This window comes from Siphateles boraxobius, unplaced genomic scaffold (assembly GCF_051911475.1).
Source record: "Siphateles boraxobius isolate OS27281-9 unplaced genomic scaffold, OSU_SipBor_1 25, whole genome shotgun sequence".
NCBI lineage: Eukaryota > Metazoa > Chordata > Actinopteri > Cypriniformes > Leuciscidae > Siphateles > Siphateles boraxobius.
Genome location: NW_027508866.1, coordinates 36397795 through 36420066, shown reverse-complemented (window position 1 = coordinate 36420066; position 22272 = coordinate 36397795). Strand labels below are relative to the sequence as shown.

General features: G+C 39.4%; 1 protein-coding gene across 1 annotated transcript in view; it reads right to left on the bottom strand.

Moving 5' to 3' along the window:
• Nucleotides 1-22272, bottom strand: part of cplane1 (ciliogenesis and planar polarity effector 1) — a 91265-nt gene that overhangs the window by 29207 nt on the left and 39786 nt on the right. Inside the window, exons 21-34 of the mRNA XM_077243776.1 lie at nt 21553-21682; nt 21351-21460; nt 20409-20555; nt 19333-19459; nt 18126-18432; nt 15636-16473; nt 14213-14328; nt 13516-13640; nt 11445-11512; nt 10055-10113; nt 9786-9809; nt 9570-9705; nt 4732-5022; nt 67-582 (exon numbers count right to left, since the gene is read on the bottom strand). Coding sequence (XP_077099891.1) covers nt 67-582; nt 4732-5022; nt 9570-9705; nt 9786-9809; nt 10055-10113; nt 11445-11512; nt 13516-13640; nt 14213-14328; nt 15636-16473; nt 18126-18432; nt 19333-19459; nt 20409-20555; nt 21351-21460; nt 21553-21682 — 2994 coding nt within the window. The remainder of the gene's footprint in view (nt 1-66; nt 583-4731; nt 5023-9569; nt 9706-9785; nt 9810-10054; nt 10114-11444; nt 11513-13515; nt 13641-14212; nt 14329-15635; nt 16474-18125; nt 18433-19332; nt 19460-20408; nt 20556-21350; nt 21461-21552; nt 21683-22272) is intronic.

Here is a 22272-nt window from a genome sequence, read left to right as displayed (position 1 = left end):
GGTGATGAGTAAATGTGGTTATTGCTCACAGTGAAAAGTAGAAAGACAAACTAAATGTAAACTCACAGCGGCGGGTGGATCCGGCTCTCTGTGCAGCAGCTGCATTCTGGGATAGCGGCCCGTGGCTGTGACGCCCAGACTGGGTTTGGCCAAGGTGCATTGTGGGATACGCGGAAACGTCACGGTTCTCTGAGGCTCTGGGTGAAACCGCAGAAGAGGAAGAGCAACAGATCTGTGAGGATGGAGAGATTCCTGTGTGTGTGTGTTATAACGGTGTGTTCCGGCTCGGGTCCGGTTACGGTCCTCGGCCCTCAGGACAGATGCGGGATCGGACTGACTGGGATCTGGACCCCAGGAAACCTTCACAGGAGGAGGAGGAGGAGATCTCTGAGACGGGTTTAGCTGGAGGAGTCTGAGGCCGTGTGGTTTAGGAGCTTCAGAAACACCATTAAATGACGAGTGAGTATTATTGGCTGTGGTTAGAAGCCCGTGTGACGTCGGGATGAAACTCCTGCCGGGAGATTGACCGTTCTCTGGCCAGTCTGAGCGAATGGTCAACTGCTGAATTTCCTGTACAGTTTCCTGAAACAAAAGTGATTGTGGAATCACATTCAGAGCAATTTTTTCCAGCTAAAGAACGATAAAATCATTGACAGCCAATCAGAATCCATTCCGCTTTAAAGAGCTCCAGCATTTAAAGTGGCAGACAACAAACCTGCAGTTCATAGTGTAACAGTGTAACCGTTCATATAATATGGTTACTATTATAGTTCATAACATTCAAGGACCGTGACGTCGCCCGGTATGGCGCAGCCGGGGCCCCACCCTGGAGCCAGGCCCGGGGTTGGGGCTCGTATGCGAGCGCCTGGTGGCCGGGCCTCTCCCCATGGGGTCCGGCCGGGCTCAGCCCGAAGGAGTGACATGGGACCGCCTTCCCGTGGGCTCACCACCTGCAGGAAGAGACGTAAGGGGCCGGTGCAGAGAGGATCGGGTGGCAGTCAAAGGCGGGGACCTCGACGACCCGATCCCTGGACATGGAAACTAGCCTTAGGGACGTGGAACATCACCTCGCTGGCGGGGAAGGAGCCTGAGATGGTGCGTGAGGTTGAGAGGTTCCGACTACAGATAGTCGGGATCACCTCTAAGCATGGCTTGGGCTCTGGAACCACACTCCTTGAGAGAGGATGGACTCTTCACCACTCTGGAGTTGCCCATGGTGAGAGGCACCCGGCTGGTGTGGGTTTGCTTATAGCCCCCCAGCTCAGCCGCCATGTGTTGGAGTTTACCCCGGTGAACGAGAGGGTCGTTTCCCTGCGCCTACGGGTCGGGGATAGGTCTCTCACTGTCGTGTGTGCCTACGGGCCAAACGGCAGTGCAGAGTACCCGGCTTTCTTGGGGTCTCTGGGAGGAGTGCTGGAAAGTGCTCCGACTGGGGACTCCGTCGTTCTACTGGGGGACTTCAACGCTCACGTGGGCAGCGACAGTGGCACCTGGAGGGGCGTGATTGGGAGGAGCGGCCCCCCCGACCTGAACCCGAGCGGTGTTCAGTTATTGGACTTCTGTGCTAGTTACAGTTTGTCCATAACGAACACCATGTTCAAGCATAAGGGTGTCCACCAGTGCACGTGGCACCAGGACACCCTAGGTCGCAGGTCGATGATCGACTTTGTGGTCGTTTCATATGACCTGCGGATTGATCTCCTCAATCCCGCTGTCACGTCTTCTATTGAGGAAGCAGAGGCTGAGGGCTCAGAGGTGGACTCGTCCATCACCCTAGCTGAGGTCACCGAGGTAGTCAAGACACTCCTCGGTGGCAAGGCACCGGGGGTCGATGAGATCCGCCCTGAGTACCTCAAGTCTCTGGATGTTGTGGGGCTGTCTTGGCTGACACGCCTCTGCAGCATCGCGTGGCGGTCGGGGACAGTGCCTCTGGGATGACAGACCGGGGTGGTGGTCCCTCTTTTTAAGAAGGGGGACCGGAGGGTGTGTTCCAACTACAGGGGGATCACACTTCTCAGCCTCCCTGGGAAGTCTATGCCAGGGTACTGGAGAGGAGAATACGGCCGATAGTGGAACCTCGGATTCAGGAGGAACAGTGCGGTTTTCGTCCAGGCCGTGGAACACTGGACCAGCTCTATACTCTCTACAGGGTGCTGGAGGGTTCATGGGAGTTTGCCCAACCAGTCCACATGTGCTTTGTGGATTTGGAGAAGGCATTCGACTGTGTCCCTCGCGGCGGCCTGTGGAGGGTGCTCCGGGAGTATGGGGTCCGGGGTCCTTTGCTAAGGGCTGTACGGTCCCTGTATGACCGAAGCAGGAGCTTGGTTCGTATTGCCGGTAGTAAGTCAGACTTCTTCCCGGTGCATGTTGGACTCCGGCAGGGCTGCCCTTTGTCGCCGGTTCTGTTCATAGTTTTTATGGACAGAATTTCTAGGCACAGCCAGGGGCCGGAGGGTGTCAGGTTTGGGGACCACGCGATTTTGTCTCTGCTTTTTGCGGATGATGTTGTCGTGTTGGCACCTTCACACTAGGACCTTCAGCATGCACTGGGACGGTTTGCAGCCGAGTGTGAAGCGGCTGGGATGAAAATCAGCACCTCCAAATCCGAGGCCATGGTCCTCAGTCGGAAAAGGGTGGCTTGCTCACTTCAGGTTGGTGGAGAGATCCTTCCTCAAGTGGAGGAGTTTAAGTATCTTGGGGTTTTGTTCACGAGTGAGGGAAGGATGGAACGGGAGATTGACAGACGGATCGGTGCAGCTTCTGCAGTAATGCGGTCGATGTACCGGTCTGTTGTGGTGAAGAAGGAGCTGAGCCGTAAGGCAAAGCTCTCGATTTACCGGTCAATCTACGTTCCTACTCTCACCTATGGTCATGAGCTTTGGGTCATGACCGAAAGGACAAGATCCCGGATACAGGCGGCCGAAATGAGCTTTCTCCGCAGGGTGGCTGGCCGATCCCTTAGAGATAGGGTGAGAAGCTCGGTCACTCGGGAGGAGCTCAGAGTAGAGCCGCTGCTCATCCACATGGAGAGGGGTCAGCTGAGGTGGCTCGGGCATCATTTCCGGATGCCTCCTGGACGCCTTCCCGGGGAGGTGTTCCGGGCACATCCCACTGGGAGGAGACCCCGGGGAAGACCTAGGACACGTTGGAGAGACTATGTCTCCCGGCTGGCCTGGGAACGCCTCGGTGTCCCCCCGGAAGAGCTGGAGGAAGTGTCCAGGGAGAGGGAAGTCTGGGCTTCTCTGCTCAGACTGCTGCCCCCACGACCCGGCCCCGGATAAGCGGAGGAAGATGAATGAATACTATTATATTTATTGTTCTTGGTGTGAATGGGCTTTAAAGGATTAGTTCACTTTTTAAAAAACTTTTGCTGATAATTTACTCACCCCCATGTCATCCAAGATGTCCATGTCTTTCTTTCTTCAGTCGAAAAGAAATTAAGGTTTTTGATGAAAACATTCTATGATTTTTCTCCATATAATGGACTTCATTGGGTACCAAACGGTTTCAGTGCAGCTTCAAATGGCTTTAAACGATACCAGACGATGCATAAGGGTCTTATCTAGCGAAACGATCGGTCATTTCAAAAATAAATAAAAAAGTTTAAGTTTTATAAGCACAAATGCTCGCCTTGCTCTGTTCTGAGATGCGCGTTCGTGACTCTCCTGTTCGAACTCGTTCATCAAAATGAACAAATCTTTTTTCGAGTCATTTCGTTCATTCAACGAACAAAATGAACGAAATGATTTGAAAAAAGATTTGTTCATTTTGATGAACGAGTTCGAACAGGAGAGTCAAGAACGTTTTCTAGGATTTCTAGGAGAAAAATCTTAGAATGTTTTCATCAAAAACCTTAATTTCTTTTCGACTGAAGAAAGAAAGACATGGACATCTTGGATGACATGGGGGTGAGTAAATTATCAGCAAAAGTTTTTTAAAAAGTGAACTAATCCTTTAAGAGTGCCACCCTAGCTGAGGCCCCAATGAAATCCATAAATTTTTTTCCCAAATTCCATTTTATTTTTTTCCAAATTCCGTTTTTTTCCGTTTTTATTTTCCTGGATTGTGGATTACTTTTTTTTTATTTATTTTTTATTTTTGTGTTGACTACATCTGGACTACATTTTTATGTTTATAGTACATTTTTTATTAATCAAAAAGCATGTTAAAGATAATGAAATTTGTATATATTTTTATAGCATTAAATAAACTGTTAAAAAATGTGGGGTCCGTAAGATTTTTTAATCTTCTGCTCACCAAGGCTGCATTTATTTGATCAAAAATACAGTAAAAACAGTGAAATATTATTTCAATGTAAATCAGTTGTTTTCTATGTGAATATATAGTAAAGTGTAATTTATTCCTGTGATCAAAGCTGAATTTTCAGCATCATTACTCCAGTCTTCAGTGTCACATGATCCTTCAGAAATCACTATAATATGATGATTTGATGCTCAAGAAACATTTATGATAATTATCAATGTTGAAAACAGTTGTGCTGCTTCATATTTCTGTGGAAACTGATCCAATTTATTTTTCAAGATGGTTCAAAATGACAACATTTATTTAAAATAGAATCTTGAGACACATTTTAAATATATTTGTCACTTTTGATCAGTTTAATGCATCTTTGCTGAATAAAAGTATTAATTTCTCCAAAAGTATAAATATCCTACTGAACCCATTCTGCCGACTGATAGTGTAAATGGTACATATAATTAGCAATATTACCTGAGCTTTGAGGGTAATATTTGGATCCAGAGCTGAGCCAGAATGCACATTCACAGGACGTTCGTCATTATTAACCCTCTCAGGCCTGGTAGCTCGTGTCGGGAGGTTGGTAACATCACATGTAATGTGCTGGGCATTCTGGGTAAGAGAGATGGGCTGAGGCTGATACTGTGCAGGTATGGCAGTGGTCTGTGGTACATTAGACTGATGCATGCTGGGTTGAGGCAGCGGCAGGTTTACGAAGGACGCGCCGACCACCTGCATGAGACTCATGAAGTTGATCTGCTGCAGCTGAAACACAAGGGAATCAGGATCTGTAATGCCGTTTAGTAGGGAAGCAACGGATCGAAGGTGAATCGCGGATTAACTGCACAATTTAACCATCATAGAGTGAAAGTTTATAATTTGAACGTGTTTAGTCTTGCCAATATCAACATTCAAACTATTTTAAACGCGAACGAAGAAGCGAAAATCGGGACTCGCAAGTTATCTGTGCGCACAACCGTACACACTCGCTGAGAGAGAGAGAGAGAGAGAGAGAGAGAGAGAGAGAGAGAGAGAGAGAGAGAGAGAGAGAGAGAGAGAGAGAGAGAGAGAGAGAGAGAGAGAGAGAGAGAGAGAGAGAGAGAGAGAGAGAGAGAGAGGGAGAGAGAGAGAGAGAGAGAGAGAGAGAGAGAGAGAGAGATGTGTTTCAGACAGCATACACACAAAAACATTTTTGTCAGTTTATTCGGTCTTAAAGTGACGGCGGCCTAATATTCCTACTGTTTGTCCGTTTCATTAATGTTAATAAAACAACAAAATACAGCTATAACAAAGATTATCTTGAAGAGGATTCTTTTGGTGGAGTCAAGGTGGACTTGACTGCAGCTCTAGATTTAAAGGACAAGTTCGGTATTTTACACTTAAAGCCCTGTTTTAAGATCGTTTCTGATGAAATAGAACGGTTAAGATTGAAATTTGGACACATGCTGCTGTCCTGAGAATTTTCGGTTTCTGTGTTAGCACCCCCCCACCTATACAATGGTTTCACTGGAACAATCATTCATAAAACGCATTAAACTTTTGTTTACAAAGACGTGAAACTCACCGAGTGGTCTGGGGTGTTCACTAGGGGTTGAACCAACTAGTCGATTAGTAGCTAGTCGACCTTAATGCAATGCCGTGACGCTTTAAGCTTGACGTCGACTAGTCGCGTTGATCATGTGACACTATGATTGCGCTAATTTTGATACTAACATGTTGCAGACGACAACAGATGAAGAGCCCAGAGGGTCATTGCAGCAAGAAAGCAGCATTGGTAAATCAAGTGTGTGTAAATACTTTACTAACCTAACACTAGATATTGTTGAAAACGAAAGTAAAATCATGTTTAGGGCTGCAACAACTAATCGATTATGATAATCGTTGTCAACGAATGTCATTATCGATTAGTTGGTCTGCTTACGTCACGGGGAGCGTTTACGGGTACGCACACACACGCAAGGTCTCTCTCCCTCAGGCGCTCTGCCGAGCGCACGCGCTACACGGTTTGGAGCAGTCTCTTCTGTCTCGCATGCGCGCTCTTGCTTGCGCGCTCTAGATTTCGGGAGTTTGAACTAATTTGCGGGCATCAGGGAGCCGCAATCAATATGCGGGAGACTCCCGGGACTTCCGGGATCTTGGGATGTCTGTATTTTGTCTCGAGCATCAGGTTGTGCAATCAGTTCGCTCGCAACGTAAGTGATGGATTAAAATAGCGCTACCGCAGAAATAGGTTAAATTAAAACGGTCTTTACAAAGCGAAGCACTAAATATAAAGGCAGTTAATAACAGCAGCAGTAAAATATTGTTTTTTAGTCACTGTACTCAGTGGTTTTCAGCGAATGCTTGTGCACTAATGCATAATTTCTCCTGTCCTTTACTCAAGCCTGTTAGCTTGCTGGGTAACGTTACCTCCATTCCGTTCTCTTTTTATAGCATTTGTCTACTAAGTTTTAATTGTTTTTCAAACGCGATCTACTGCGGCTCTACGTTCACACAATTGTTTTCAGTCTTTCTATATTTATTTAATCAATTTATCCTTATATTATTCTTTTATATATTATATATAATATATATTATATTCTTTATCCTTATATTCCTTATATATAATTAATTTTAACTAAAAATTAAATGAATTATATATTTTAGATGTTTTTAGTTTGTTTTTAGTTCAGATATTCACATCTGAACAACATGTCTGTGTAAATTTGTTTTAACAAAAATTGTGTTAAAACATAATATGTTGGATATCATTTTTTTAACAATAATCATGTTTGTCAACTTGCCATCAGCAATTATCATTAAAAACAATGCAAATATTGATATTAGTAAAACTCAATGTGTGGCTTTTGCACTTTTTAAAGTACACTTTTACACATAAATACCCTGATTTACGGTTTTATTTAGTTATAAAAATAAAAAAAATCTAATTTAATTTCTATCCGATTAATCGATTAATCGAAAAAATAATCGTCCGATTAATCGATTATCAAAATAATCGTTAGTTGCAGCCCTAATCATGTTTTACCGGGAAATGAGAGTTCAGTCTCTTTATTAAAAAAATATTTTTTTCTTATATTTATTTAAACATAGTAATGATGTAGGCTAACTCTAATTCACCCGCAATTCATTGGAATATTATTTTGTATTAGGCTACTTAGATCTGCGCATCACTAACGCGCAGATGTGAATTTATAGCTTTTTTTCCTTTCCTTTTTTCTTTTCATCCTGAATGATGATGTAAACAGCGGGCTATTTACACCTAGCCACTTCATTCGTTTCTGTGATCTGATAGTTGTCCGGTCCTGAAAAGACCAGGTGTAAATGCCCTCCGAAACGCATTCGAGATGGATTTAAATCCGATCGCTCAAACCACTTCAGGAGGAGGTCTGGGCCGCTTAACAGACGAAACTGCATCTGGTTGTTGAAAGAAACCACATATGTAAATTGGACTTCTCCGAACAATGCTAAAAATAAACGTGTGCGAGTGTCTTAGCCTAGGCTATAGGTCATGTTATATTCATTATATGACGAAGCTAGGCAACACGCATCACCGCAGAGATGAGCAGCTCGAGCTTCTATTCGTCAACGTGCAAACTATCGCAAATCAAAGTGAAAGTAAGTCGCAGACGCTTAACACACAATCATCTTCATTAAAAGTAAAGAAACAAAATGATCTTACCAGTGCTGTCTCTCTTATTGTGGCCTTTGATTTTGAAATGAGCTGATAATCAATAAAATGCAGCTCATTACTGTTGCTTTCGGTGACGTGAACTCCGTTAAATCTGCATAGCACGTTGTTTGAAGATCGGATTTACGGTATATCCGTTTTGCGAAAACATATTTATGTGACCAGGAGTAAATGGAATCGTTTTGATAAATCAGATCAGTAAAAACGCATGAAGTGTCCAGTTGTAAATGGCCCCATTATGAGCTGTCAGCATCTGTATAATTTTTTCGGTTAATTAATTGCAAATTGTGTTAAATCTCTTGTTTTTTTTCAATGACGTCATCGACTAGTCGACCTCGACCCGACTTTGATGTCATAACAGTCGACTTCAAATAATCTGAAGTCGTTCCACCCCTAGTGTTCACTGATATGCTCACACAAAAATCGCTGCAAAAGATGCTTTCCAACAAGGTTTTATCGTAGTTTTTGTCCAACTCCATTGCCTTATATAGGATGTTGTGTGAGGTACGGTATTACTCCGCCGCCGGAGACGGAAATGGGGTTGTTTGTATTCTTTCTGTAGTCTTCCAGTCGCAGTATCGTAGGCTACGCTATCCAAACATTGGCAAAGGTGCATTATCGCCACCAACTGGGCTGGAGTGTCTATTATTCGAGCTCTCAACGGAAGAATGTCCGGTTGTGAGGCGTTTGGAAAAATAGGTCCACAGTTTTACAACGAATGGTAAAACACCTGTTGGAAAGCATCTTTTGCAGCGATTTTCTCGGGATGAATTCTCGGGACAGCAGCATGTGTCCAAATTTCAATCTTAACCGTTCTATTTAATCAGAAACGATCTTTAAACAGGGCTTTAAGTGTAAAATACCGAAGTTGTCCTTTAAGTAATAAATGAAAAGCAAAGTTGCACCCCCCCCCCCCCCCCTTTTTTTATATAAAAATCTTTCTTTTCTTCGCTGATTCGAAAAAAATGATCCAATCCCTGGCTCAAAAAACGTGTGTTTTGTGATCCGTTGCACCACTAGCGTTTAGAAACATTCACATGTGCCGTGTTTGAAATCACCCCCTACACCCACATTCACTAGTAAAGTCCATCTGAAGGAGTGGATGGAAACGAGTGAGTGAATTCAGACACCGAGTAGCTGGAAGGGCCTCTGCTTTTGCATAGTTTGTGCTTGCTGTTTAATAATTAATGGAAGCGTAGCAAACTGGTAGCCCCAGTAGTAATGAAAAGATTAATCTTAAACTCTACCATGGAAACTAGCACGTATAAACCGTTATTAAACAATTTATACCTGTATGATATTAGGCTGGATCAGCACGGTTTGGAAAATGAATGGATGATTTGATTCAGCTACGACGCCATCTCCTTGCAAGACGCGTGACTCTCACAGTGCATTATGGGTATTCTCTAGCCGTTGAGCATACATCAGTTGTGCACTCGTTATTGCAGTGCATTGTGTGATTGAATTAGTCCACTATGGTTTATGGACACCACTACAAATCACTGTCCCCTCAAATAGTGCCCTATTTAAGGTTATAGTGGGTGATTTCAGACACAGCCATGGTGTCCAAACCGAGGTTTTCCAGCATTTGATTGACAGGGAAAGTCTTGAAGCTCAAACGCACCTGCACTAGTCTGAATAACTCGTCGTGGATCAGCTGTCTGACGGGGTCTGGTGGTGTTTGGGATTCGCTGGGAGGTGGATGCGTCTCTGTCGGCCCGTTTACATGCTGAACACTGACGGACGCAGAAACCTCAGGTCTGGAAGAACAACACAGGTGATATTACAGAGAGAATATCTCAAATCCTCCTTCATGACAGTGAGATTACATTATCTTTACCTGTGTGTTTCCTCCAAAGGAGATCTGAAACGCAAACATCAGCTGATATTAAACACACGAAGGTAACCTGAGCGTTTGAGCTTTGTTTATCGTCACCATAACAACCCAAACACTGCCTATGATAAATGACTGAAAGCAGCAACAGCAAAATACCTTAAACATGTAACATTAAATATTAATGTAACAACCTCTCCAAAAAACAAACTTAATATGTAAATGAAGAGCATCAGGCATGTTTCACAGGTTAAAGTTGATATGTGCAGACTCACTGTGAGTGTAATGAATGTTCGTGTGTGTCGGGACACTGAAGATCAGCCAGTGTGATAGTCTGTGGGAACATCAGGAGGACTGGTTTTACACACAGACCTGGAAGGATGGATCTACTGAACTAACTGCACATTTTCATGCTTATGATATAGCTATGGTCAACTTATTAAATAAATTAATAACTAACTATTATTAATAATTTAATAAATGTTATTGATACATAGATAATTATTAAACATGTATATTAAGTGGAAATTATTAATGATAAATAAATATTTTTTTAATTAATAAATAAGTATTATTGATATTGAAATTGACAGATAATATATTTTAATTATAAATGATTATAAAATGATAAATTGATTTATTGATATTGATCAATGATATTGATCAATTATATATATATATATATATATATATATATATATATATATATATAAATTATACTGATGAATATATCTATCAATATTTATTCATTTATTAATATTTATTTCATTATACATTATTATTAATGATACATAAATGGATGTATTAATTAATAAGATAATGATTATGATATTTGATTATTTATATATAATAAAATATAATTGCTATTGATCAATAAAACAATATATAAATTTTACTAATAAATACATATGAATAAATATGATTGACATTGATAGATAATATATAGTAATTATAAATTATTATTAATGATAAATAAAACAAATTAATCAATAAATGAATAAATATTTATATTAATTTATGAAAAAAAATATAAATTATACTGATAAATAAATATAAATAAATAAGTAAATGAATAACTATTATTGACAGACATAATGTATTATTATATACATAAATGTATATATAAAATTGATAATTATAAATTATTATTGATTATAAATGATTAATAAAATATATTTTATTAAATACATTAATAAATAAATACATTTGATCCAAATAAAATTTAAACAAAACATGTTATGATGTGGAAATAAAGTAAAAAAAGAAAGAAAATAGTACAGCTATGAAGGAAATTATCTGACTAAGACAACGTCAACGTACACAGTTTAGGGTCATTAGACGGAATAAACGATGATTGATCCGTGCAATGATGTCGTTTTTGAACAGTGTTCAGTTACACTTTATTTTAAGGTGTCTTTGTTACAGTGTAATAATACATTTAAGTACTGAGTAATAATAATTAACTGCATGTACTTACTATAGGGTTAGGAATAGAGTTTGGTTCAGGGTTAGTTGCATGTAATTATGCAAAATAAGTACATGTAACAAGAACACTGTAAAATAAAGTGTTACCCAGTGTTTTACATCAAAACAAATGAGCTGTCAGTGATGTATGGAATCATTAATTAATTCTCTCTGTAGATTCATAGGGCAGCACACAATCACCTGATCTCTGTGAGCTCTGCTCTGATTGGCCCATGATGCCTCGGTGACATCATCAGCACTGCTATCAACTGTAAACCAAACAACAATGAACAACAGTGGATAATACAGTTGTTATGATTCATTAATAACATTAATAGTTATCAGTATAAAATGAATAATTGAAAAATAATACTTTGACCAAATTAAAGGTGTGGTAAGTGGTATTTCTAAAACACTGTTCTAAAACTCCGACTCCAAAACTCACACGCCAATCATAAACGCCCTGCTCCGAGTCGGTCTCGACCCCTGATCCCCCTGCAAGCCAGTCGAGTGCAATAACAACACTAAACACTACATTCACTAGCAGTCGTCAGCGCAACTCACACTAGCTGTCCTACGTTACACACGCAATCCAAGAGTGGATGTCTGTTTATCATAGCAGAAGCGCAACAGAATAATGCTTTATCATAGCATAACAGAATAATGCTTCACGAAAAATAAAGTGCAGATGATGAACGAATGACATGGAAGCAAAAAATATTAACATACAGTGCACAATGGTAATTACAAACAAGAGTTGGTTGTTAGTTGCCAACAAAACAGCTACTCCAGACACACAATGACACTTAAACCCAGTGTTACTCACGTTACTAACATGTTACTCAGTGTTACCTAGTGTTACTCACATTACTCACATGTTACTCATGTGTTACCCAGTGTTACACAGTGTTACTCACGTGTTACCCAGTGTTACACAGTTTTACTCACGTGTTACGCAGGGTTACCCAGTGTTACTCGCATGTTACTCAGTGTTACTCACGTTACTCACGTTACTCACGTGTTACCCAGTGATACTCACGTGTTACCTAGCATTACTCACATGCTACCCAGTGTTACTCACGTGTTACTCAGTGTTACTCACGTTACTCACGTTACTCACGTGTTACCCAGTGATACTCACGTGTTACCTAGCATTACTCACATGCTACCCAGTGTTACTCACGTGTTACTCAGGGTTACCCAGTGTTACTCACGTGTTACTCAGGGTTACCCAGTGTTACTTAGTGTCACTCATGTGTTACTCAGTGTCACTCACGTGTTACCCAGTGTTACTTACGTGTTACTCAGGGTTACCCAGTGTTACTCACATGTTACCTAGTGTTACTCACATTACTCACATGTTACTCATGTGTTACCCAGTGTTACACAGTGTTACCCAGTGTTACACAGTTTTACTCACGTGTTACGCAGGGTTACCCAGTGTTACTCGCATGTTACTCAGTGTTACTCACGTTACTCACGTTACTCACGTGTTACCCAGTGATACTCACGTGTTACCTAGCATTACTCACATGCTACCCAGTGTTACTCACGTGTTACTCACGTTACTCACGTGTTACCCAGTGATACTCACGTGTTACCTAGCATTACTCACATGCTACCCAGTGTTACTCACGTGTTACTCAGGGTTACCCAGTGTTACTCACGTGTTACTCAGGGTTACCCAGTGTTACTTAGTGTCACTCATGTGTTACTCAGTGTCACTCACGTGTTACCCAGTGTTACTTACGTGTTACTCAGGGTTACCCAGTGTTACTCACATGTTACCTAGTGTTACTCACGTTACCCAGTGTTACTCACATGTTACTCAGGGTTACTCAGTGTCACTCACGTGTTACCCAGTGTTACTCACGTGTTACCCAGTGTTACTCAGTGTCACTGACGTGTTACTCAGTGTCACTTACGTGTTACTCAGGGTTACTCACGTGTTACTCAGGGTTACCCAGTGTTACTCACGTGTGGACCCGAATCAAAGCAACCTCCGCGTGTGTTTTCAGGCCTTCCCGGTTTGCTCTCTCCAGCGCTGGACAGCGTTTCTAATATTAACACGGCTGCTAATGCTCTTACCCAGGCATAACCCTTTATTTTCCAGTGAGTTTTTCTCTTTTGTATTGTCTTATCTCTATTTCTGCAGTCTTTCTTCAAATCTCCCTCTTGCTCGTTCTCTCTATATTTCAAATACCACTTACCCCACCTTTAAATGAGACAGAATGAAATGAAATGTTCGTGATGTGTAGTACAGAGATCTGACCGTCTTCAGCCTCAGACGTTTGTCTGATCTCAGTGACGTTATTCTGTGGATCAGAGGTCATCGTGTCTTCATGTTCAGACAGCTGATCGCCTGTTTGATCCACGACATCCTCCGGTTCACGCACACTGTGATCGAACATCACACAACATCAGTAAAAAAAAAATTTATTTGTTAATTCTCTCCATTTGTCTTTACCTATAGTCAGATGCACTTTATTGTTGTTCATAATTATTTCTGACTTGCAACATCTTAAAAAGCTTTGATACTTTAAGTATCAAACATACTTCAATATGCACGTACTTCAATATGCACGTACTTCAATATGCACGTACTTCAATATGCACGGACGGATGGATGGATGGACGGATGGATTAATAATATAAATTTGATCTATAGTTATATAAATAAATATAATATAATAATAAATATAATTTTATATCAATTATAAGTCTTATTAATAAATAAAAAATGTATATATAAATGTATAATACACATTTTACATATACTGGTACAGCATATACGTATAGTATACCGTTTATATATTTTTATTATATAATTAATAAATAAATACACAATTATAATCGATAAATTAAATAAATACGGCTATAAATTAATTGATGGGTCCTTTTGTACAAGTAAAACATTGGGAGGGTTTATTGTCAGTCATGTTTTGATCAGATGTGTGCAGTGGACTCACTCATGGCTGTATCTGTGGAGAGTGATGGGCGTGTCCACACTGCTGTCTCGGTCCCTCCCCCAGCCTGTGATTGGCTGCAGCACTGGAACATCAGGCCCCGCCCTCTGATGGAGCAGCTTTCACCAGAGAGTTCAATTCAATTCAATTCACATTTATTTGTATATCGCTTTTCACAATACACATGCATTTTCTGTAAAGCTGCTTGAAATGATGAGTCCACATTACAATTTAGAATGATCTGTTATCAGAGGAAAAGTCTAAGTTATGTATTTCATAAATGTACATATACAAAATCACAGTTAGCTAAAAATATATTAATTTAAACAATGTAATAATTTAATAAGTTCAGCGTCTGTTTCACATTTCCGATCAAGTTCCGGTGGTGTCATGATCTGAAGCCTTACGAACTAAAATATGGACTATATATAGTATAACCCTTGAAGCCCTAGTATAATCATCCATGTCATGTGACCTGATCACAAGTGGTCACTCGGGAGAGACACTCCATGTGACTGGATTTGATTAAGAAAAAAACTGATTTCACAACTGAACACTTCACTTGCTTTGTCAGTGTGTCACTGCATGACCAGGGTTGTTATCGTTTACTAAAACTATTAAAACTTTTTTGTTAATTGAAATAAAATTAATTAGAAATATTAAATGAAAAACAAAAAATAAAGTTATAAATAAAGCTGCATTGGCTACTTACTAAAATAAGTTTAAGTTGAAGCACTACAATCACTAACAGGAAATCTGAAAACTTATTTAAAATTAAATTGAATTAAAATTAAAACAAACACAAATAAAAATAAATTAAAACAATAAGATATTGATAAATAAGATAAAAATATTAATAAGAATAATATTAAAGACAAAATGTTATAAAATTATTAAAAATCAAACAAAGTAAAATGAAGCTAATTCAAAGTATAAATAAAAACTATAACAGAATATAAATAATACTAAAATAAATTTAAAAAACATGTCAATTAATGTCAATAAACAAAAATAAGAAAAAAATTGTATATAAGATCAGAGTAAAGTTTAATATTCTCATTGTTTAAATGTTACAGATTTTATTTAAAAATATATATATATATAATGTGTAAAATTATTTATCATATAACATATATATATAATTGTTTGTGTGTGTGTATATATATATATATATATATATATTTTTTTTTTTTTAATCAATTTTGTTTAATTTTGTATATTGTCATTTCTATCAAAATCTCATGAATCATGTAGTTCCATGATCCATTTGAGATTTTTGTTTGGTTCATAAAAAAATATTGAATCGTGATCTGAACACAACTCCTATTCCATGCTTAATGTAACTTCTAGGCAGAACTGATACATTTAAAAAAAAAAAATTTATTTGATTGACTAAAACGGTTCGATCTAAAGCACTACACATTACCTTATAATGGAAGTGATGTGCGTTTTCTCCCAGAAGGGCGGCGCTGTATCTCTCCTCGAGCAGCTCCAGTGCACACAGAACCGCAGGGGTCGAGCCTTTGACCCTGATGACCACCGCATCACTTCCCTCGGACCTCTTTCCCATTGGCTGAGAGAGCAGAACCCGCCTGTCGGCCCAGCGCATCATCCACTCGAGTAACCGAGCCAGTCGAGGAAAGCGGATCTCCATCGAGGAGTCCAACTGCATCTGAACACCCAATTCATCCGGAGAGAGGATCCTAAATCCCGGTGAGTCGGCATCTGACCCGGTCCGATTAACTTTGGATATTGACGTATGGTGTTGACGACGGCTGAAAAGCCCTTGATGTTCCCTAGCTTGGATTCCAGGAAGAGTCCAAGGAGACGTGGCATTTGTGGTGTCGTGAGTGTCCTGAACCGGTGGAGGTTCGGGAGTGACCGGGAGAGTCTGGAAACAGTGACCGGCACGAAACAGAGGCAAACGTGCGCCTCGCTTACGTCCATCCCTCTGACGGTGTTTGAGAGACGTCAACATGTCAAAGGTCACCGAGTGCAGCTCTCTAGCATGAAAACGCTGTGAGAAACTACTCAGTAAAGGAAGCTCGGACTCCTCTGAGTCTAATCGATCCTTTCCCAGAACATAACTGAGGAACAAATCTAGGAAGAGCATGTACTCATCATCCTCCAACTCAAACTCCCAGGTTCCCACTGTTGGTACTGAAGAACCCATACGGCTCGACTCTGGTTCTTTGGGTTCAACGTTTCCTTTTCTGTCTTGTTTTGATTTCTCAGGTGCATCATGAAACTTTGCTGTCTTAGAGCTAAAAAAAAACACACCAAAAGGGGTAAACTTTTAGCACTTTCGTTTACATTTAGTTGCTAAATGTAAATGTAGTGCATCTTCACAGAAAATAAAAATAATTTTGGCCAATTACACATGACAATAAAATAATAATTATGGTTTTATTGCGAATAGTATTAAAAAAACAAGAAATATATTGAAATTATACTACTGTGTTGTAAAATAAAAATTTAGTTTTGAATAAAAATAGTTTTATTTTATTTTATAGGACAACAGTAAAATTACTATATATTAGTGCTGTCACATTGATTTTAAGTTTTAACATAAAAGTTTACATAATATATGTGTGTATATATTTTATTAAATTTATATATTTATTTAGGGCTGGGTATTGACACAAATTTCACGATTCGATTTCTTTTCACAAGCTTGCAATTCGATTCGATTTCGATTCAATATTGATTATTTTGGATATCAGGTACAATTCATGGCAAATTTTCTCAAGGAAAACAAATCTCTTAACCAATGCTGTAAACTATGGGAGTCAGTTGTAGCCTATAGGCTTCATTAGCCTACTATAATATTGAAGGTAAAAATTAACTGATTTGTAGCTATACAAAAACTTAAATTACGCTTTTATTTATTTTATAATAAGAAAGTAATATGAAATATAAACATTTAAATGGTGGCTGTCATAAAAACTTGCCAAATTTATCCAAACATGCATTAAATATTGAGGAACATTAAAAATTATAATGAATATGGTGCATATATTCAGCAAAATGCTCCTCTCTAGAGTTAATTTTTCTAGCTGCCTAACGAGTTTATGGTCGCATATGGTTATTCTAAGGGAAATGTGACATTACATGACACTGTTTACAAGCTGTTTCACTGACGTCTTTCCAAGGTTGAAACACTGATTGAGCGCCAGAGCGATCTCACGACACAGCGCCAAAACCGTATTTATGTTTTTGAATTTTGTAAGAGAATGGACGTAATTTGAAATCTGAGACTTTATTTCATATCAATAGTTACAAAGCACAACGATTATTGCGATTTATTGGATGGGATGCGCGCTACAATGTTCCATTCATTCATCAAATGAAAACGGGATGACTAATCGATCCTTGAGATTTAAGAATCGATATCGGTTCGTAAAAATGAGAATCGATTAAGAAATCGAGAAATCGATATTTTTTTACCCAGCCCTAATTAATATATATATATATATATATATATATATATATATATATAGAGAGAGAGAGAGAGAGAGAGAGAGAGAGAGAGAGAGAGAGAAGAGTATATATCTGAGTGCATATACTGTATATACACACATATACACACACATACGATATATACTGCATAATTTTATTTTAATATATACACACACATATTATGTAAACAAACTTTCAAGCTTTAAAGTTATGTTTTTAAATCAATTTGACAGCACTACTATATACTAATATTTACTTAATTTTCAAAAGTTAAACAATCAAGCTTTTATTTTATTTTATAGCGTTGAAAAGGGGCGGGGCTACATACAGTTTATATTTATATAATTAAATCTCAGCCTGCTCGATTAGATATTCTAAGCCATATCGCGACATTTTATTTCAATTTCTCATGCAGCTCTAATACAGTATGTACAGCACAGAACGCTAGCAGGATCACCTGTGTGCAGATCGGGTCTGCGGTTCTGGGGAAAGAGTCTCAGCCGTGTCTCCTTCACTGTACACTAGGGGGCGTCCACTGTCGGTCAGAGTGCTGTCACTCAAACTGGTCCCGAGAGAGAGTCTCCTCAGTATGGAGACCGCAGCTCCCCGGTCCTCCTCCTCCTCTCTCTCCCACAAGTACGGCTCCGCTGCTCCCAGATACTTTTCCAGGCGCCGAAGCTCCCGGCGTCGCTGCCTCAGCTGATCCTGGATCAGAACCATCATGGTATCGCCCTCATCTTCCCTCTCAGTTCCTGGAGGCACATCTGTGAACATGAGCACATCTGGTTAGGGGTTGAAGCGCTGCGCTGACCAGATGCTCTGCTTTATATACAAAAGCAAAGAATCATAATTTTGGGTGAGTTATTGCTTAAAGGAGTAGTTCACTTTAAAATGAAAATTAGCCCATGATTTACTCTCCCTCAAGCCATCCTAGGTGTATATGACTTTTTTCTTTCAGACGAATACAATCAGAGTATTCGTTATATTAAAAAATGTCCTGGCTCTTCCAAGCTTGATAATAGCAGTGAATTGAAACCATCAGTATAAAGCTCATAAACGCACATCCATCCATCATAAACGAACTCCACAGGCTCCGGGAGTTAATAAAGGCCTTCTGAAGCAAAGCCATGAGTTTGTGTAAGAAAAATATTCATATTTAACATGTAACAAAGTATAATTATAGCTTCCGGCCAGTCTCTACATGCGGATAAAGCACGACTCATGACATCAGAAGTAGTGTAGTGTGTCATGGCGTAGCGTAAACATCAACAGTTTGTCGCATTACTCACACAAGTTGCGTTTTAGACTTAAGTCGAATCCGTATGTTTGTTTGGCCATAAAATAGTTATTTTACTTTATAAAGTTTTAAATATGATTATTTTTCCTACACAAACACCTGGCTTCGCTTCAGAAGGCCTTTATTAACCCCCGCAGAGCCTGTGGAGCACTTTTAACATGGATGGATGCACTTTTTGTGCTTCAAACTGTTGGTTGCAATTCACTCTCATTATAAAGCTTGGAAGAGCCAGGACATTTTTTAATATAACTCTGATTGTATTCGTCTGAAATAAGGATTTCATATACACCTATGATGGCTTGAGGGCGAGTAAATCATGGGCTAATTTTAATTTGAAAGTGAACTGCTCCTTGAAAGCATGTCTTGCCTGGTGTGGAGGTGTCTGGCACCACCACAGGTCTCAGTCTCTGCACCAGTGACGTGTACTTCTCCCGCAGCGGCACGCGAACAGACTCGCTCTCATCAGGAAACACTCTCGCTAGCGTTTCTGCTGTCTGAACATCAGAAATGACACCGAGTTTTGAGTCACTGACCAGGCGAGTGAGGCGCTAAAGTACTGTGACGGTACAGTGATGTATCGCATACAGTTATTCAGATTAGACTGGTATTTACAAACGCGTAATGTCTTAGTATTGTCTGAGAGTTAGTTAGTAGCCTTTAATTTCACTAGGTTAAATATATAAAGTATATAAAGATTACTAACACTAACTAACTCCCAAAGAATACTAAGACATTACTAATGGTGCATGTCCAAAAAGCTACTAACATGTTAGTTACCTTAATTTGTTAACCTGGTTAAATAAAGGTTACAAACTAAGTCCCAAAGAATACCAAGACATTACAATGATCCATGTACAAAAAGTACTAACAAGTTAGTTAGTTAGTTATATTTTTCAACCTGGTTAAAGGTTACCAACTAACTCCAAAAGAATAATAAGAAATTACAACAGTGCATATCCACAAAACTACTTACAAGCTAGTTAGTTAGTTAGTAACCTTTATTTTATCCTGGTTAAATTAAGGTCCTAACTAACTCTAGGAATGCCAAAACATTACAACATTACAAAATTACAAACCTGTAAAGTTAGTTAGTAACCTTTATTTTTGTCACAAAAAGACATTAGTATATGTTAGTTAGTTTTATTTTTCAAAGTGGTTAAATAAATGTTACAAACTAAGTCCCAAAGAATACTAAGACATTACAATGGTGCATGTCCAAAAAACTACTAACTAGTTAGTTAGCTTTATTTTATCCTGGTTAAATTAAGGTCCTAACTAACTCCCAAAGAATACCAAAACATTATAACGGTACATGTCCAAAAAATTACAAACATGTAAAGTTAGTTAGTAACCTTTATTTTTGTCACAAAGAGACATTATTAGTTTTACTTAACAAGCCTTAAGTTTCCTAAATGAGTTTAGATTAGTGATGTATGTGATTACCACATGACTGGGTGGCAGTTCAGACACCAGGCTGAGCACCAAGTCCTGCAGGGCTTCCTCTGCGTTCATGAACCGGCAGAACGGCAGGAGTCGGCGAGCCCAACACAGAGCCTCAACACACACATCTGACACACTCACGTCACTGACCTGAGACACAAACACATGGATTGACAACTTGCATCATCGCAACATTCAGCTGTTCATTGTTTGTTCATGTTAGTTCACAGTGCATTAACTAAGGTTAACAAATACAACGTGAAGCCGGGTGCACAGTGTGCGATTTTGGCCACTATTTGACCAAATTTTGCAAATCCTAAAAGATTCCTTTGATCCTAGGCTAAAATCTGAAGTCTTTGATCGTTAGTTTGACGTGTTCACCGACTGCCGATTAATGACCGTTGAGATCAAATTTGACCTCAGACGAAATTCTGGCAGTGTCAGAAGATTTGACTCCTACGACGACCATCAAATTGTCTTCGTTTTTCAAGACAAGGCATGACCAAAATAGACGTTAGAAATTTCTCTGTAGCCACCATTTCAATCCCCTGTGTAATGCGTGTAATTTTGGTTTGCTTGCTAATGCAGCTCACATCACCAAACATGTCATTGATTGATGTAAAACTCTGGACAAGTTTTCTTGCGTGCGTCTGTTTTTAACGCGTCTTGACTGTCATACAGTCTGACATTAATTACAAATGAGATCTTACAGTGTGACATGACTTACAGCGATGATCATGTTCGTACAGTCTGACAAGCAACAATCGTAAAGGACAATTATAAATCTTACAGTGTGAACCCGGCTTTAGATTTTAAAAATGTGTTAGTAAATGTTGAAATTAATATTAACTAAGATTAATAAATGCGAAAGTAGTATTGTTCATTCTTAGTTCATGTTAACTAATGAACCTTATTGTAAAGTGTTACTGTTTTCTTTAAACGCACCTGAGTGTCTTTCTCCCGGTTTCTTGCAGTCTGGTACCTTCGACAGGTAATAGTGAGCTGGTCCCTTACATGGAGCATCCAGCAAAGCGCACACAACTCACGGAAACATACTGAACAAAGGCATAAACATCACATAAATACACAAAACTTCAAATGGACACTACTCACTTACAGTTCTGACAGTTAATTAAATTAAACATACTTATCATTTGCGTGGTGACACCATCCATGTCTTCGCTGGGCCCTGATTGGAAGAACCCACGATCAGTGAAGAATTTTTTCAGTCCATCAGGAATCAAATCGGCTTTGGGTTCGGACACTTTCTTCTGGATCTACCAACAGAAAACATCAAGATTCTTAAAATCACCATGAAATCAAAATGAACAATTCTTGATTTTTAATGTAATATTGCAGTATTTATCAGAAATTATTTATCAGTGCACATCATTGTTGTGTTAAACTCATGTTCCTGGTATTCTTGATTCAGAATAACTTCTGATGATGTGGGCGGGGCGACCTGTCACTCACATGAGATCCACCAATAACAAAACACAACCATCCAATCAATTCCCCAAAGACAAAATCAAGCCCCGCCCACATTTGTTTCACTTGGATAGACATAGGGACAAAATGTCTAGCTCAACTTAGCCTTAATGCTAACTTTAAAAGAACATCCAAACATGTTAAAGGATAAGTTCACTTCAGAATTCAAATTTCCTTATAATTTACTCTCCCGCACGTCATCCAAGATGTTCATGTCTTTCTTTCTTCAGTGGAAAAGAAATGAAGGTTTTTGAGGAAAAAACTCCAGGATTTTTTCCATATAGTGTCTTCAATGGAGTCCAACGGGTCGAAGGTCCAAATGTGAGTTTCAGTGCAGCTTCAAAGTCTCGAAACGATCCAGCCGAGGAATAAGAGTCTG